This window comes from Coregonus lavaretus (genome assembly GCF_964263955.1).
Source record: "Coregonus lavaretus genome assembly, chromosome: 15".
NCBI classification, from domain to species: Eukaryota; Metazoa; Chordata; class Actinopteri; order Salmoniformes; family Salmonidae; genus Coregonus; species Coregonus lavaretus.
The window spans coordinates 22,844,856-22,863,465 of NC_140002.1; the positions used below are offsets into that span (position 1 = coordinate 22,844,856).

Below are 18,610 nucleotides of genomic sequence, written 5' to 3' on the forward strand. Positions count from 1 at the left end.
ATGAATATGCTCCCAGTGGACAGCCAGTGAAAATGCGCTCTTGCAACAGCTGCATAGTGCAGATTCTAGCCTATGGAATAAAAGTTTGAGTTCCTCGCTTCTACTCCACTGTGGTATTGTGCTCAATACTGTCAAAACGAGTTTAATTTAAAAAGAACACGAGTGAGGCTTTTATTTTCTTCATGGAAAATTACCATCTATACTGAACAAAAATATAAACGCAACATGCAAAAATGTAAACAATTTTACGGCATTACAGTTCATATAAGGAAATCAGTCAATTTAAATGAATTCATTAGGACCTAATCTATGGATTTCACATAACTGGGCAGGGGCACAGCCATGGGTGGGCCTGGGAGGGCATAGGCATACCCACTTGGGAGCCAGACCCACCCACTGGGGAGCCAGGCCCAGCCAATCAGAATGAGTTCTCCCCCCACAAAAGGGCTTTAATTACAGAGAAATACTCAGTTTCAGCAGCTGTCTGGGTGGCTGGTCTCAGACGATCCCGCAGGTGAAGAAGCCGGATGTGGAGATCCTGGGCTGGCGTGGTTACACGTGGTCTGCGGTTGTGAGGCCGGTTGGACATACTGCCAAATTCTCTAAAACGACGTTGGAGGAGGCTTATGGTAGAGAAATTAACATTAAATTCTCTGGCAACAGCTCTGGTGGACATTCCTGCAGTCACAGCATGCCAATTGCACGCTCCCTCAAAACTTGAGACATCTGTGGCATTGTGTTGTGTGACTAAACTGCACATTTTAGAGTGTCCTTTTATTGTGCACCTGTGTAATGATCATGCTGTTTAATCAGCTTCTTGATATTCCACACCTGTCAGGTGGATGGATTATCTTGGCAAAGGAGAAATGCTCACTAACAGGGATTTAAACAAACGTGTGCACAAAATTTGAGAGAAATAAGCTTTTTGTGCATATGGAACATTTCTGGGATCTTTTATTTCAGCTCATGAAACATAGGACCAACACTTTACATGTTGCATTTATATTTTTGTTTAGTATAGTTTTTCACATGCAAATAGCTCAAAGCATGCCATTCTCAGAGCAGCATTTACCTTTCAACTACAAGCAATGAGCCCCAATCAGTCCTCCATGACAACAAAATCCTAGGCTAATTAGTCCTTAGTTTTGGGGTTATGCTCAGGTAAAACAATTTGGCTAATCTATATTTCCAAGTCCTATTCTTGAAGATCAAGGGGTATTAAATTAATTGGAATGACAGACTGTTTTCTTTTATTTTTATGTAAAGATATAGCCTAATCGTATTATTATCTGAGGTAGAAAGCAATGGGTTAGAAGAAGCCTACATAACCAACACATAAAGTAAAATGCAACATCCATTTATGGCCGGCTATGTAAACTCTAACATTGATTTATCCTGCAATAGAGGTCGTTCAATTGGTAATATTCATTTTTGTCCTCTTTCAATGCCTCTTAAGTAGGTTGACGTTTATTGGGATGAGTCTTGTCCTTGAGGCAGAACTGATCGATTTCCTCTAGATGGGCCAGCTGCAAAGTCAAAATTGTCTATATTGTAAAAATGTATGATTTCTTTAAGGTTAGGATTAGGCATTAGGGTTAGCAGTGTGGTTAGGGTTAGGTTTAAAATCAGATTGTATTACTTTTTGGCTATGCCAGCTACTAACATGTGCCTCTTAAGGGGAAAGTCATCTAAAAGTAACTGAAAGTATTCAGATTACGTTACAGAGTTTGGGTAACCCAAAAGGTATGTTACTGATCAAAATTTTGGACAGGTAACTAGTAACTGTAACAGATTATATGGTGACCCTGCCTAGCATTGATTTTACATGTGTAAACAATCAACCTTTGCCCCCCTTTTACCTTCCGCAGCTTGTTGACCTTATCGGAGCACACCACCATCTCCTGCTTGAGCAGCCTGTTCTCTTCCGACAGCATGTCCACCATCTGCTGGGCGCGTGCCATCATGGTGAAGGGGTCCCCCTGGGGGTGGGGGTAGTGCTGGGGAGGGTGGCCCTGGGATGACTGGGAGTGGTACTGTTGGTGCTGGAGTTGTTGTTGTTGCTGTTGCTGCTGCTGTTGTTGCTGCTGCTGTTGTTGTTGTTGCTGCTGTTGTTGAAATTGGTGGTGCTGCTGCTGCTGGTGGTGCATCCTGGAGGTGGAGCCGTAGGGGTCGTGTGGGAAGGCGTGGCCCCTCTGAAGTGGAGGGTGAATGGGCCCAGGGCAGTACGGGTCTCCCTGGTGTGATCCAGGGCCCTGGGGGCTGCGGGGGCCCATGGAGGCGTAGGGATCCCCTTGTGGGTGGGGGGGTGTGTGGGAGGGGTGAGAGGCACTGAGGAGACTACTGAGGGTGGAGGACTGGGCTCTGGACAGAGAGCCCACAGAGGTGACAGAGGAGGTGGGGCTGTGTTGATGGACAGATCTCTGGGAGTGGACCGAGCTCTCCTTATTGGATCTGTGGACACGACAGCCAATCAGAGAGGTTAATACTAAGAAAGGAATGTTAGTTTGTTTACCGTATGACTATGTGGGTCTCCAACAGTCCATAGATATAAATTATGATACTATCTTAGTGCTTGTTTTAGTATACAACAAAACATATCACCAGGCAAAACACATACAATGATACTATCCGTTTACTATGGTGATTCACCTGCCATACGCCAACAAGTTTGGGGATTTTCCAACTGACAAAAAACAATTGTGAACCACTTTGGAAATAAGCAAACATTCCTGTGTCTATAAGGGATGTCATCAGAGAGCAAACGATCATGTCGCCACAGGTTTTAGCTGATGATAAAAATTCTGCGGTACTCATCTCTGTTTGCCAGTGATTTACTTTGAGGTAAACGAATAAGCAAGCAGAAGGGAAAACAGGCAGAACAGGATCTCTATCCCTTCTATCCAGACAACTGTTTCTGTGTGTGTGTGTCTCTCTCTGTGTGTCTCTCTCGCTCTGTGTGTGTGTGTGAACCAACAGGCGGTGGAGACATGCCTTCCTCCTCAGCCTTCCAGCTAATCAATAAACCTGTTCACCTCAACAGACAGCCTGGCAGTCAAGTAGGAAGGCAAGCAGGCAGGCAGGGAGGTAGGCAGGTAGAGAGGCAGGCAGACCGGCAGGTAGGGAGGCAGACAGGGAGGTAGACAGGTAGGAAGGCAGACAGGTAGGTAGGTAAGTAGACAGGTAGGTAGATAGGTAGGTAGGTAGGTAGGTAGGTAGGCAGGTAGGTAGGCAGACAGGTAGATAGACAGGTAGGTAGGCAGGCAGGCAGGCAGACATGTAGGTAGGCAGACAGGTAGATAGACAGGTAGGTAGACAGGTAGGTAGGCAGGCAGGCAGACAGGTAGGTAGGCAGGCAGGCAGGCAGGCAGGCAGGCAGGCAGACAGACAGACAGACAGGTAGGCAGACAGGTAGGTAGGTAGGTAGGTAGGCATACAGGTAGGTAGGCAGACAGGTAGGCTGGATGATATATGAAGGACAGGTAAGTCGCCCTCCAGCAGTGTGTGTGTAGGCAATGACCCCAACTATGACTGAAGGTCACAGAGTTCAAGGGTAAAATACTAAATTACCCCTAGGAATGTTAAAGAGAAGGTCTCAATCATGTTGCCTTGTCCAAAAATACTCAAGACTATGGTTGGGCAGTATACTGTATATACCGTATCTCGGGGTGTTTCGAAATACCCTTGGTATGATTTTCCAATACCGTCAATAAATACCTGCAGTCAACTTGTGCACTAGGTAATAGATCAAGCAGATTGCGTTCATCATTTTGCCTGTTAGATAATTTTTCATTATGATGCATACTGGTACTAGTTTCTCAAACAGCTGTTTTAGCCAGTCACGTGTGTTTGTTTACAAAAAAGCACAATGAGCAAAACAGACGCTTTGTGAGGTGAGTCACTCCTGCAGCGGAACTTACAGTGCCTTCAGAAAGTATTCATACCCCTTGACTTATTCCACATTTTGTTGTGTTAAAGTCTAATTTAAAAATGGATTAAAAAAAAATCTTACCCATCTACACACATAATAATGACAAAGTGAAAACATGTTTTTTGAATTTTTTTGCAAATGTATTGTAAATGAAATACAGAAATATTATCATCTTTTACATAAGTATTCACACCCGAGTCAATACTTTGTAGAAGGTCCTTTGGCGGCGATTACAGCTTTGAGTCGTCTTGGGTATGTCTGTATCAGCTTTGCACATCTGGATTTTGGGATTTTCTCCCATTCTTCCTTGCAGATTTTCTCAAGCTCTGGTAAGTTAGATAGGGAGTGGCGGTGAACAGCAATCTTCAAGTCTTTCCACAGATTTTCAATGGGATTCAAGTCTGGGCTTTGGCTGGGCCACTCAAGGACTTTCACATTCTTGTTCTGAAGTTGCTTTGGTTGTATGCTTGGGGTCATTGTCCTGTTGGAACGTAAACCTTCACCCCAGTCTAAGGTCGTTTGCACTCTGAAGCAGGTTCTCATCAAGGATTTTCCTGTATTTGGCTCCATTCATTGTTCCCTCTATCCTTACCAGTCGCCCAGTCCCTGCCGCTGAAATGCATCCCCATAGCATGATGCTGCCACCACCACACTTCACGGTAGAATTGGTGTTAGATGGGTGATGAGCTGTGCCTGTCTCCAGACATTGTATGCAGGCCAAAGAGTTCCATTTTTGTCTCATCAGACCTTTTGCCTTATGATCTCCAAGTCTTTCATGTGCCTTTTTGCAAACTCCAGGCGTGTGGTCATGTGCCTTTTTCTCAGGAGTGGTTTCCATCTGGCCACTCTCCCATAAAGCCCAGATTGGTGAAGTGCTGTAGAGACTGTTGTCCTTCTGGCAGGTTCTCCCATCTCAGTCAAGGAACTCTCTAGTTCTGTCAGAGAGCTCATTGGGTTCTTGGTCACCTCCCTGACCAAGGTCCTTCTTGCCCGGTCGCTCAGTTTGGTAAGATGGCCAGCTCTAGACAGAGTCTGGGTAGTTCCATATTTTTTTCAATGTCCAAATGATGGAGACCACTGTGCTCTTGGAAACTTTCAACACTCTAGAAATTGTTTTATAGCCTTCCCCAGATATATGCCTCATCACAATTCTCTCTATATGGTATAGTTTCTGCTCTGACATGCACTGTCAACTGTGGGACCTTATATAGACAGGTGTGTTTCTTTCTAAATCATGTCCAAACAATTGACTTGGCCACAGGTGGACTCCAATCAAGTTGTAGTGACATCTCAAGGATGATCAAAGGAAATTGGATGCACTTGAACTCAATTTGGAGTGTAATAGCAAAGGGGTGTAAATTAGATATTTCTGTATTTCATTTTCAAAAAATTAGCAAACATTTCTAAAAACATGTTTTCACTTTGTCATTATGGGGTATTGTGTGTAGATGGATGATGATCTTTTACAATTTTGAATTCAGGCTGTAACACAGCAAAATGTGGAATAAGTCAATGGGTATGAATACTTTCTGAAGGCACTGTAAGGTGATGAAGTTACATGAAAATCACTACTAATGTCTGCCAGCTATATATCTTATAATTATTAAGTTAACTATGTAAGATGTGCCAAATAAATTCTCTCCAGCTGGGTTTTGCTAACTTGTTAATGTTAGCTAAGTGGGCTAACGTTAGCTTGACAGATCAAGCTTTTTGGTAACAGCAGCAGAAACAATGCCCTCCTGGATTAAGATCTGCGCTGTGCTGTCTAATATTGGTTTTCTGCGTGCTGCAAACTGCGTTTTGAGATACTTGCGTAACTTTATGAGCTGGGTTGTCTGTCTTAAGGCAGCCGCATACTAGGTTCGGTTTACTCCTAGCAGAAGTCGGCTAGACAAAGCAAACGTCTCTGCCTCGCATACTCCCTTAAAAAGTAATTTGCTTGAAAAACAAGAAAAAAGCGCCAATATGTCTGTCCCTCTTGAGACGCCATAGAACAACATACAATAACACTTCCTCAAAAGTCATAATCAATCTAAGATAAACCAAGAAATCTGTCATTCATTTAGACTTTTTTTCCCCGAGAAGGTCTTAGTCAAGCAATTTTACATCTAACTAAGATGTTTGGTGCAGTATATCAAGTTTTAAAATGTGCATGAAAACGAGTTGTCTGTCGTTGAATGACAAAAAACACTTAATTAAAGAATCCCTACTGTTGACCAAACACAGACGAAGGGGCGTAGACTTCGGCTACCGAACTTCGGCTACCTCAAGAAAAAATTGTTTGTTCGAACAGCCCAAAAAAAACCTGCCAAACACCAAAACGTCACAATTTTGTAATAATATATGAGCAAACTGTTTAGACTGGGAAGCATACAGTAAGCTTTAGTAGTTAATGTTTGCACGCGCTCGTTAGCATTTACCTAGCATTCACTATACAAATTCCTTAGTACTATTTGCATTTCTTTAGCATTCTGGTTTTTTAAAACTTTATTTACGTTAGAAATGTTTTTTTTGCCCCTTGTGTGCACTGCCAGTAATTACCATATATCCCTGGATTGCACAGGCACGGTATGAAGGTATGGAAATCTGGATACCGTCCAATCCTACTCAAGATGCAGCAGGTATGTGAATTGATGAAGCTTTGGACGGCACACCAACAGAGACTTTAAATAAATGCAGTAAATAGACATTCCTTAGCCAGCAGACACGGGGCAGTCGGTCTCTCTAGGGCCATGTTCGGGGAGTGTGTGTGTTTCTCAACTGAGTCAGGAGTGCGTGATTCAACTGAACAAGACAATGGTATTAGATTTCTTTAGCTAAGTTCTGGTAGTCACATCAACAACATGAAATTAAAGTTTGATACTACAGTAACAGTGATACAGCTCAGACAGACAGGATGTTCCCTCGGACAGTCAGACACACAGTGAGTCAGTACGGGGGGCGGTGTGTTTATCTTACTCACCTGAAGGAGCCGTACTCTGGCGGAGGCTGGTAGCGGACGTGTGGCACCTCGTTCCTGCCCTGCTCCCTGGGCCGATGTTCCTGGTAATAGTGCCCACCTTGCTCCTGATGCTGCGGCTGCTGTTTGGAAGGGGAGCCCATGTTCTTGAAGGGGTAGTCAGGTGGGGGGCCCCGGTGCTGGCCCGAAGGCTTGTAGTAGTCCCCCGGGGGACCGGGAGGGGGAAGCTGGGGGGAAAGGGGGGCGCTGGTGATGGGGGCGTGGGCCTTGACCCCGCTGGTGGCCAGCGAGAGCTGCATGAGGCGCTCGGAGAGGGAACGCACGTGGCCCTGCTTCAGGTCCTTGAGCCCGTCGTCCTGATGCACTTTGCCCCCGGTGCTAAGCCGCTGCACCGTGGGACGCCCCTCTGTACGCACCTTGCCGTTGTTGGTTGCGGCCGTCACGTAAAATGCCGCGCCCACCGACGGAGGCAACTGTTGTTGTTGTTGATGTTGGTGTTGTTGATGTTGCTGTTGCTGGTGGTGCGGGTGGCCCCGGAAATACTGTGACTGCACCTTGGCCTCCTCGTAGGTGGGTAAGTCCTCAGGGTTGGGACCCTGGCCGCTCCCTCCTGCACCACCACTCATTCCTCCTCCTCCACTACTACCCCCACCGCGGGAGCCCAGCTTCTCCATGCCACTGTCTGCCTGCAGCTCCTGTCCCTGAGGCTCCTGTCGGGCGATGTGGGGCACCATAGAGTCGTGCCGGTCGTCGTTGGGGCCTCCCTGGCCCGGGTATCCCCCGCTCACCCCTCCCTCCTGCTGCTGCCTCTGCTGCTGTTGTTGTTGTTGCTGCTGTTGCTGCATGGCCAGCTGGTAGTTGCGTCCCTCACCATAGCGCATCTGCTCCTGTAGGAGTCGCTGTAGGACGGTGTTGCTGCTGCCGCTGCTGCTGCTGGACGTTTCGTCGGCCACCGGCCTCATCTCAGCTTCCCGAAGACCACGCACCTCATGGAAGGATGAGCTGCGCCCGCGATCGATGTTCCCTGGGAGAGGGTAGGGTGGAACGAAGGAGGGTGGGTGAGGTGAGGAGGGGGATGAGTCGAAGAAGGGATTGAAGAGAGGGGTTGAGATGGAGAGAGGGTGAAAACAGGGAGATAGGTGATGGGGGAGAGAGGCGTTAGGGTAGGCAGGTGGGGAGAGATGGAGAGGGGGGAAAGAAGGGAGAAATGTGGGGGGAGAGAGAGAGAGAGGAGACAAAGTCAGAGAACACACAAGCCCTTTACCAACCACCCCCAACACTCATCATGAGAGTCATAGCTGAGCATACTGAACACTAGACATGAGTGATGTTAAGGTGAAATACAGAATGGAGATGAAAATAATGAAAGGAACTGAACCACCACTATCCTCTGAGAAACCTCAAACCAAAACTCTTAACACTTTGACAGCTGGGTAGCATTGGAGGGTATATCATCGGGGCCAAATTTGGTGCTTACAAGTATCGGTTTCCAAGGCCTTTTGGAGCCAAATGACAAATATGACTATATGACACCATCGTCAGCAGAAATACTGACTTATAGTCAGGCCAAATTGATGGTCACCCAAATCAACCGATTAGATGGTACTAAATCCCAGAGTCAGAGCGTTTAGGACCACCCAGGTGCGTATACTGTAACCCCACTCCCCTTGTGCAGGACAGGAGAGAACATCTGATTATTACTGTCAACATGCAGTGTGCACTACTATTGTCTAAATGAATCATGACCATTTTTATACACCCAACTATTTTTATCATTACCCAGCAGATAATTTGCAGAAAGCAAAACCGTTGATTCGAAAATCAAAACTCTTTTATCCCAAGCTAGGCATTGTGATTGGTAGACATATGACAATCATACAGTAGGGGAAGGCAAATGGGTTTTAGTAAAAACATACAAAGTCAAAGTAGAAACCACCCAGGGCATGTTAGCTGTGAATTAGATAACATGCCCGCAGGTCTAAATCAAACACACTCATTTCCGGAGAGTTAAAATTTACGCTTTAACTACATCCAGTAAAAAGCCACAAGCAAGCGTTACGCTTAAAGGGCTTCACTAGATGAAGGAGTTCTTTTGAAACTGACTTCGTCAATGTTTTTTGGGGGGATTTCAAACTGGGTTCTATGGAGTGGTTTCCACTGACAACCTTGAATGCCATTAAAAGAGATCTAGTGGTTAAAGAGGCACCATCTACAAAGTAATGAAGAAGGTGAAATTATTACATCTATTGCTTTCTGATATTCTTCTCATTCTCAAGGAGGATGAAGCTTTTTTCCGAAACATCTGTGGTAAATAAATATATATAAAAAAGTCAGCTTTGGGTCTGTCCGCTCGTGGGGCTCTCTTCCAAGTCGAAGAAGGAAAAGAGAGAAAAAAAATGAATATCACAATGGTAGTATACTCTCCTCAACATACTTCGACTGCTATTTCCTGCCGCTCTTCCCCCAAATCTTCTCCTTTCTTTGACTCCCCCTCTTCAGAACCAACTAGTACCAACCAGGACAATGGACAAATGGAGGATGGAACAGAAACAAAACAAAACACACAACTGAAAATAAATGTGGAGAGAAATGGAGGATCCACTGGTATGACATGGCGAGACACAGTGATTTATGGCTTGTTTAAAGGTTGCTGCCTGCCTGCCTGCCTGCGTCCTGTATACACACAGAGAAAGCAGGGAATCTGACACAGGCAGGCAGGCAGCACACTGGACCCCGAGCAGGCGGGGGCGTTTCTTAACTCATTTTACTTTCACATAGTAGTCTCTACTCTGACTTATGCTACATTATGAAATAACATTGGCATTCAGAATCGTCTACTTCTACTCAATCAAATTCAATAAATGGTCAAACTACTACTGTGCCAGCAGAATTGTTAGGTTGCTTGAAATCAAAACTCAGTCATACTGTACTGGCTCGTTTAAAATCTGCTCGTTAACTTTTCCTCTACCCCCCCACCTCTGTGATTTCATAACCCCTTCTCCACCTAGACTTATCCTACTCTCTCCCCCTGGTCACCTACCTGTGTGGCTGCTCTCACTGGGCTCTACTGCTCATGCTGCTGCTGGGGGGACAGGTACCGAGATGGGGGTCTCCTCCTCGTCCGGTAGCGTCACCAGTTCCTCCAGGCGCTCCAACGCGTAGAGGCGCTGGTCCACGTCGCTTAGCCCCAGCCACTCTGCAACAGGAAAAGCCACTCTCAACCAACCAGCCTCAACAATGGGGGTGGGGTCCGGTATGCACGGCCGCAGGAGCCGCACAGGGGAGGAGGAGGGGCGGGGGTTTTGGGAATGTAAAATAGGGGACACTTTCAGTGAAGTAGTTTCCTCCTCTGGTTCGACCGTGAGCTGTCTGGGAAGGTTATGGGAAGTAGGGTTGTGTGTGTTCAGTGTTGTGTTTGTGTGTTTGTTTTCAGTGTGTGTGTGTCCACGTGCACCTGTGTGTGTGTGTGTGTGTGTGTGTGTGTGTGTCGGCCTTTCACTGGAATCAAACACAGGATGTGAGGATGTGCAGGGTTCAATCAGAACAGAGAGAGAGTGGAGATCTGAGCTGCTCTTGACAAAACAAGACAACTCCCATCTCTGTGTGAACCAGAGGTGATTTTCTGGACACAATCTTTTGTGGCGACGTTACCCAACATTGGTGTTATTGTGAAACCAGAGGGTGGACTCGGCATACTCAGCAACAGAGAGCCAGTTACAGCTAAAACAAGAGTTAAAGTGTTTGGAACAACAACTTTGAAAGAAAATGTCAGATTAAATGTTCTTCACTCTCTGTCAACAGACGTTTGGAAGTGGGTGAAATCCCAGGGAGATAGTGGAATCCATTTCTGTTGCTGTTTGACTGACTCGGTAGCCACAGCGCACGCACACACGCACATACATAAATACACACGCACACACCGGCACGCACACCGCCCTTCCTCTAACACAGCGAGAGCAATCAGAACTGATAAAGCCAGATTTGGATTCTCAAAACACACACACACCCACGAAGACACATACAGTACATACACTTGCAAAAACACATACATTCACGTGAAAACAAATGTAGACACACAATCACACTCTTGATAGGATAGTATGAGTAAGACAATCAGTATCACAACCCTCCCCTCTGAAAAATTACTTCCAGATGGTCCCTTCATACTCTCTCCCCTCCTGACGCTCAAATTGTAAGTTCCTTGACTGTTTCAGATAAACAGTTTATTCCATAGCCAGAGCTGGCCACAGTGGATTCAGGGAATCTGGCATTCCGGTCGCTCCTCAGATAGGTTTCCCTGTAAGTGGTCCCAGTGGCTTTCACCTCTGTGTGTGTGTGTGTGTGTGTGTGTGTGTGTGTGTGTGCGCGTGTGTGTGTGTGTGTGTGCGTGCTTGTGTGGATCTGTGGGTTATGTCAGCCAGCATACCTGAGCTAGCCTGGGTTTCAGCAGCACAGACAGAGCACAGCCATGACATTCACCTCAACACCCACACGGTTTGAAATTCCACTGTCACGATTTGAGCAATAACATTCAATTTCATTGCTCACATCCATCCACCTTGTTTGAAATACCACTGCCATGATGTATCTCAACTGCAACTTCACACAAAGTATTAAAAAGGATCACATACCAAGGGAGCAGTAGGCTACAATGAAATAACATGAGATATTCCACAGAACCAAAACAATGCCAAGAGATCCAGCCTGCTGTATTCAATCCAATTTTTCCCACAGAGCAGCTCAGTAAAGCAGTCACACACTGCTCTCAGCTTGTACCTTCGTTCTGCAAAGAGCTACCACGGCACACCTCTCTCGCTCTCCTTCCTTCCCTCCCTCCCCCTCGTTCCAGCAAGTGGGGCTGGGACCGGGAGGACAGGTGAATCTGGAGGCCCTCCAGGATCTCGTCACACCCTCATACCTGAGCGCTGGCGTAACTGTTCCTTTACCATTACCCTGCCAGCCACCTGCTACTTCACCACACACTTCCTCTTTAGAGAGGGCCTGCCCTCACAGGTTCAGGTTCCCGCTGGTCCTAGATCAGTGAGTCAGGGGCAGACAGGCCCACACAGTTGGAAGGGGTGGAAAAGCTGTATCAGTCTCTCTACAAAAACCCTAAAGGGAGAGGGAAGAGAGGGAGGGAGGGAAAGAGACAGACAGAAAAAGAGAGTTTGAGTGTGAAAGAGAGAGAAAAAGAGTGCGCGGGTTTGCGTGTAAGAGAGAAAGAGAAAGAAAGACAACAGAACTCCCTTCCTCCCCCTCTCTGAGAGATCCATTGAATTAAAATGGCATCAATCATAGGTAGCCAGCCATGTTCTCAGCCCTAAAGGCTTATGACCAGTGTCGCCTCAGTGAAACATACAGGTAACTGTCAAAATGAAAGGAACACCAACATAAAGTGTCTTAATAGGGCATTGGGCCACCATGAGCCAGAACAGCTTCAGTGCACCTTGACATAGATTCTACAAGTGTCTGGAACTCTATTGGAGGGACACGACACCATTCATCCACGAGAAACTCCATAATTTGTTTTTTTTGTTGATGGTAGTGGAAAACGCTGTCTCTGGCGCCGCTCCAGAATCTCCCATAAGTGTTAAATTGTGTTAAGATCTGGTGACTGAGACGGCCATGGCATACATCGTTTTCATGCTCATCAAACCATTCAGTGACCACTGGTGCCCTTTGGATGGGGGCATTGTCATCCTATAGTCATGGTAGTCTAAATAAAGGCCTGCCCAGCATTTTTATACATGACACTAAGCATGATGGGATGGTAATTGCTTAATTAACTCAGGAACCACACCTGTGAACAAAATTATAAACACAACATGCAACAATTTCAAAGATTCTACTGAGTTACAGTTCTTATAAGGAAATCAGTCAATTGAAATAAATTCATTAGAACCTAATCTATGGATTTCACATGACTGGGAATACAGATATGCATCTGTTGGTCACAGATACCTTAAAAAAAACAGTAGGGGTGTGGATCAGAAAACCACAGTATCTGGTGTGACCACCATTTGCCTCATGCAGCGCGACATATCTCCTTCTCATAGAGTTGATCAGGTTGTTGATTGTGGCCTGTGGAATGTTGTCCCACTCCTCTTCAATGGCTGTGCGAAGTTGCTGGATATTGGCGGGAACTGGAACACGCTGTCGTACACGTCGATCCAGAGCATCGCAAACATGCTCAATGGGTGACATGTCTGATGAGTATGCAGGCCATGGAAGAACTGGTATATTTTCAGGTTCCAGGAACTGTGTACAGATCCTTGCCACATGGGGCCATACATTATCATGCTGAAACATGACGTGATGGCAGTGGATGAATGCCATTGATAAAATGCAATTGTGTTCATTGTCTGTAGCTTATGCCTGTCCATACCATAACCCCACCACCACTATGGGGTAAACTGTTCACAATGTTGACATCAGCAAACATCACCCCCCCCCCTCCCTCCCTCCCTCCCTCCCTCCGTGGCAGGAGAGAGTATGAAGCCCACTCTCCCTTGGTGTCCATTATTCTGGGTCTGGCCTGCAAACATCAGCAAACCGCCATACACGTGGTCTGCGGTTGTAAGGCCAGTTGGATGTACAGCCAAATTCTCTAAAACGACGTTGGAGGCGGCTTTTGGTAGAGAAATGAACAATTCTCTGGCAACAGCTCTGGTGGACATTCCTGCAGTCAGCATGCCAATTGCATGCTCCCTTAAAACTTGAGACATCTGTGGCATTGTGTTGTGTGACAAAACTGCACATTTTAGAGTGGCCTTTTATTATCCCCAGCACAAGGTGCACCTGTGTAATGATCATTCTGTTTAATCAGCTTCTTGATTTGCCACACCTGTCAGGTGGATGAATTATCTTGGCAAAGGAGAAATACTCACTAACAGGGATATAAACAAATTTGTTCACAAAATTTGAGAGAAATAAGCTTTTTGTGCGTATGGAACATTTCTGGGATCTTTTAGTTCATCTCATGGAACATGGGACCAACACTTTACATGTTGCGTTTATATTTTGTTCAGTGTACTTTGTATCCCTCGTTTACTCAGTGTTTCCATTATTTTGGCAGTTACCTGTATCTTATCTGTGTAGAGAGACACTGTTTCAAACTCTGCTCCCAGCTTCAGCCAGCGATTAACCGGGAGCTTTGAGATGCAATGATATACAGTAGTAGCTAGCTATATCTATTATGAGATGCTCTTTCATATTTTAATGGAGCCAGAGGTTGCACTGTCTTATGTAAATATTTGCCTTCCATGTGCAAGTTTCCCAGCGCCCCCGCACACGGCCTGTTTATTCTTGTAAAACGCCAGAGCGGGGTTAACAGCAGAGGGGGGGGGAAGAGTTTCACAGGAAAGCGAGGAAGAACAAGAAATTAAGAGTGCGATAGTTGGGTAGAGAAAGAGAGCGAGAGAGAACGAGAAAGAGAGCGAGAGAGAAAGACAGAGAGAGAGACAGACAGAAGAGAGATGGCCCCTGACTAACATCCCCTGACGTTAAGGTTGACGTTTGACCTCATCAGGAGACATACTGCAGGATATACACACTGGGTCCTGACAGCACCACACACACACACACACACACACACACATTCTTTCCTATACACACACACACAGGGGTCCTGGGAGCACATCATACACCCCACCACGGACACACACACCCCACCACGGACACACACACCCCACCACGGACACACACACCCCACCACGGACACACACACCCCACCACGGACATACACACCCCACCACGGACACACACACACACGTTTTCCCTGGAGGGTGATACTACAGGTTACATATGGGGTCCTGAGAACCCATCACCCACCACTAAGTACAAACACACACACTAGGTTTTCCTCAGGGGAATCATGAATAGGGGCAGTAGGTTAGATTAAGATGATTTACTGTCTATTCATACCAGGAATAGAGCCAGAGGCAGACATGGGTTCAAATACTATTTGAACTCTTTCAAATACTTCTGGCGTTTGATTTAGCCTGCCTGGACTGCCATGCAAGCAGGGTTTGCACCTTTAGGACTTTTCCATTGGTTTCACTGCAACAGACAAGCTCAATCAACCAGCCAAAGTATTTGAAAATAAGTAAAATAGTTATTAAACCCAGCTCTGCCTAGGGTTGGGGGGCTGGGAGACCAGGATGGTACGCACACACTTAACCCGTCACTTCCCTGAGTCTCATAAGAGTCCCAGTCACTTTTTCTCTGAGGTGACTCCCACACGTCTCCATATACACATGTAACTGTAGACGGCAGATAAGTGTCTTAGTTCCCCTCTGGTTCAGGTCCAACCAGTTGACTCTGCCTACGTAGAGTGATGGGCCTGAAGGAGTTGACTGTAATTGTCCTGTATCTGTTCTCTGTCAACTGTACAGTAACAAACACAGCATAGTAGCATACTTAGCCTGAGGCAACAACGGTCACATTTACATTTGACATTTTAGTCATTTAGCAGACACTCTTATCCAGAGCGACTTACAGTTAGTGAGTGCATACATTTTCATACTGGCGTCACATACCGGAGAACAGAGAGGAGAGGAGAGGAGAGGTGAGACAAGGAGCTGGTGAACAACATTCCAGGGAATGTGTGGGCAACCAACTCCTGACACACACACACACACACAGGGGGAGAGAGAGCAGGCAACTGACCCCAAACAACCCTGTAGCTAAAGCATTCTGGCCCACTTCACTCACACACACACACACACACTGTCATCTTTCTCAGGCAGTGTTTACATAACAGCGGAACATTAGTGGAAAGCGGCCAGAGGTTTAATGAACTCCAGAGAGCTCTTCCACGTTCAGCTTTTCTGTCAACTTATTGTAGGACAAGATAACACTGACAATATTGTTATGGAAAGAGAAGAGAGAAGACAGAGGAACAGGGGGAGAGGGGAGAGGGAGAAGAGAGGGCTAGAACAGAGAGGAGAGAAATATGTAGGGAAGGTCACAAGAAAGGCATGAGGGGAGTGAAAAAGAGGAAGGGGGAGAGAAAGGGGGGGAATGTGGTGCAGAGCAAGAGAGAGCACGAGAGAGGAAAAGCGCGGAAGAGAGATAGATCGGAGGAACGGGGGAAAACTGAGAAACACATGGCAGGAACCAAGCAGGAAATGCAACATTCCAATCTAGAAAGGCCGCCCATCACCCCCCCCCCCCTCCTCCCTCCCTCCGTGGCAGGAGAGAGTATGAAGCCCACTCTCCCTTGGTGTCCATTATTCTGGGCTCTGGCCTGGGAGATTCTCCCACAGCAGCACAACTGGGGAAGACAGAACCAGGTCAAGAAACTGACACACACACACACACACCTGTACGATCTCTCTCGCTCTCTCCCTTTACCTCTTTCCATATCCCCTTCTCCCCCCATTCTCTCCACCTCCCTCGCGCCAAGGCTGGCCGTTGCAATTATTAATATGAGGAGCTGGATCATGTTCCATTAAACATGGGAAGGGCTGGTTGAAAAGGCAGCAAAAATAGAGAGAATGCGGTAGAAGGGGTTGGAAAGAGAGAAAGAGAAAAAGAGAGAGAGCAGAGTCCTCCACAGGGGCCACATTACTTCGCTCCAGTGAGGATACTTTTGGAATAGTAAGGCAGCCATTGTTTGGATAGAGATGGGCGTCCGACCAGCTCTCTGTCACAATACCTCAATCTGTCAATCAGCGCCCTTCACTTTGCCTTTCAAAAACAGCAGACCTGTGCCAGAGTATTCCCTAATTCAGTTTGACCTACATATCAGAGGCATATCAGTTTACTGTTCTTCTGAAAGTCCTTTGTTGGGGAGAGAAGGAATTCAATAACCCTTCATTTGAATTACTCAAAACTCCAGTTCTGGTTGGTCAGGGAGGGTTTGGGGAGCTAACAGAGGTGCTGACATGGTAAAAGTGATTTTATCTGACTGGTTGAAGACCTTTGGCCCTCTCCCTAAATGAGAAACAGTCGTCATAAACGGACCAAACCTGGCAGCAGCCATTTTGACAAAGCTGACATGCTTCCTCTCTATGGAGCCCTTTTATTCCTTTTCTCGCTCTCTTTTTCCAACTCAATCACAATCTCTGTAATGTGGTTTCATTCTCTCCGCAACACACACACACACACACACACACAAATGTTCCTGATACAGGCCCAACCTTTCGGAAACACAGCAAACCCCCTCACCCGCGTATATACAACTCCCTAAACCCCTTACCACATGCGCGCCACACACACACACACAGTCTTAATGGGAAGCATGTGCTGCAGAGATGAGAACCCTCTTCATCTCTGTCACTCCTGCTGTGGATTGATTTGGCCTTCCTCTGCCGAGTTATGGCAGGGACAATCCCCCCTTCAAATCTCTTCCTTTACCCTCTGTTCCCCCTCTTTTCCCCTTACTTCACCCCTGTCTCCATCACCTTGCCCCCTACTCCCTCTCACCCCTCACCCTTTATTCACCCCCTCGCCTCAACCCTTTCCCCGGCATGTTTCTGGAGCAGCAGTGTAAAGAATATCAACCCCCCCCCCCTCCATCTCTCTGGTCCTATAATGCCAGATTTACAACACAACGATCAATCACAAGACTGACAGCAGAGGGAATGACTCAGACTCAGTGCTCCATCCTACTCTGTCCCAGTAGACTGAATGAAACTACCACTGACATACATCACACATTATATGACTATATCTCTGGAAAACGTGCTTTTGATTAGAACTTAATCTGGATTCAGGAGTGAGTGAGATCATCCCATGACAGGAATGGGAATGTGATCGGGTCCATGACAGGAAATGTTCCTGTGTCCAAAACAAACACCATCTGGAAGTGGAGCATGACCAGTGGATCAGAGCAGGGAAGTGTTGAGACGGTTTCGCCCCAAAACACTGATACTGTACTGAAGGTGACACGTCCGCCTGGAAACCTAGTGAAAGAATGCTCCGGGGTGTATGTGTGTGTATTTGTATTTGTGTAAATAAGCGAGTGTGTGTGGTGTGTCTGGCCATGCCTTCTGCATTATCCCCCCCACCCCTTCCTCCCATGAGTTCCAGGAGTCCGTCTCCCACACTATGACACATTCCAGAGTGGTACTGGCTGTCTGTTCCCTCCCTGGGGTTAGCAGGTACATTGCCTTGGCCCCAGTCACAAGCATTGGGTTACCCAGCGTCCCACTCTCCCAGCACCACGGTATGCAATGGCTCTTTTAATAGGCCCACAGTTCATTTCCCTCCTAAATGGTTACAGTATCACACCACCCATCGGGAAAAAGGAGGCGGAATGAAGAGCACTTCTTCTCATTCCTGCTGGGGGGTCATTGAGTTGATTTGAACAGGTTTTGTGTGTGTGTGTGTGTGTGTGTGTGTGTGTGTGTGTGTGTGTGTGTGTGTGTGTGTGTGTGTGTGTGTGTGTGTGTGTGTGTGTGTGTATGAGAGGGAGCACCGTGGCTCTGAGGGTGTTAGTAATTCACTAAAGTTGCATTTTCATTAATTAATGAGTGTAGTGATATTATTAAGAAGATGGTGGATAATCTGCATCCATTGTGTACGTCGTGTGAGCTCAGAGGAAAACAAGGCTGAGTCAGCAGACGGGACTTTGGGCCTCCTCTACAGAAGGAGAGAGGGGGGAAGGAAAGAGGGAGAAAAATATGAGGGTCTGAGATTGATAGGAAGTAACTAAGAAGTAGGGAGATAGAAGGGGAGGCTGAGGGAGCAAGCAATTACACAGAGCGAGAGAGAGAGGG

The 18,610-nt window shown here is 46.6% G+C and overlaps 1 protein-coding gene across 3 annotated transcripts in view; it reads right to left on the reverse strand.

The window, feature by feature from the left end:
• Positions 1–18,610, reverse strand: part of amot (angiomotin) — a 50,162-nt gene that overhangs the window by 23,056 nt on the left and 8,496 nt on the right. The window contains exons 2-6 of one of the 3 annotated variants that reach the window (XM_084177841.1): positions 9,928–10,083; positions 9,322–9,392; positions 9,129–9,189; positions 6,891–7,911; positions 1,860–2,451 (exon numbers count right to left, since the gene is read on the reverse strand). In XM_084177841.1, the coding sequence (XP_084033967.1) occupies positions 1,860–2,451; positions 6,891–7,911; positions 9,129–9,189 (1,674 nt within the window). In that variant the 5' untranslated portion in view covers positions 9,322–9,392; positions 9,928–10,083. The remainder of the gene's footprint in view (positions 1–1,859; positions 2,452–6,890; positions 7,912–9,128; positions 9,190–9,321; positions 9,393–9,927; positions 10,084–18,610) is intronic. The other 2 variants (XM_084177842.1, XM_084177843.1) reach the window with 2 other exon arrangements.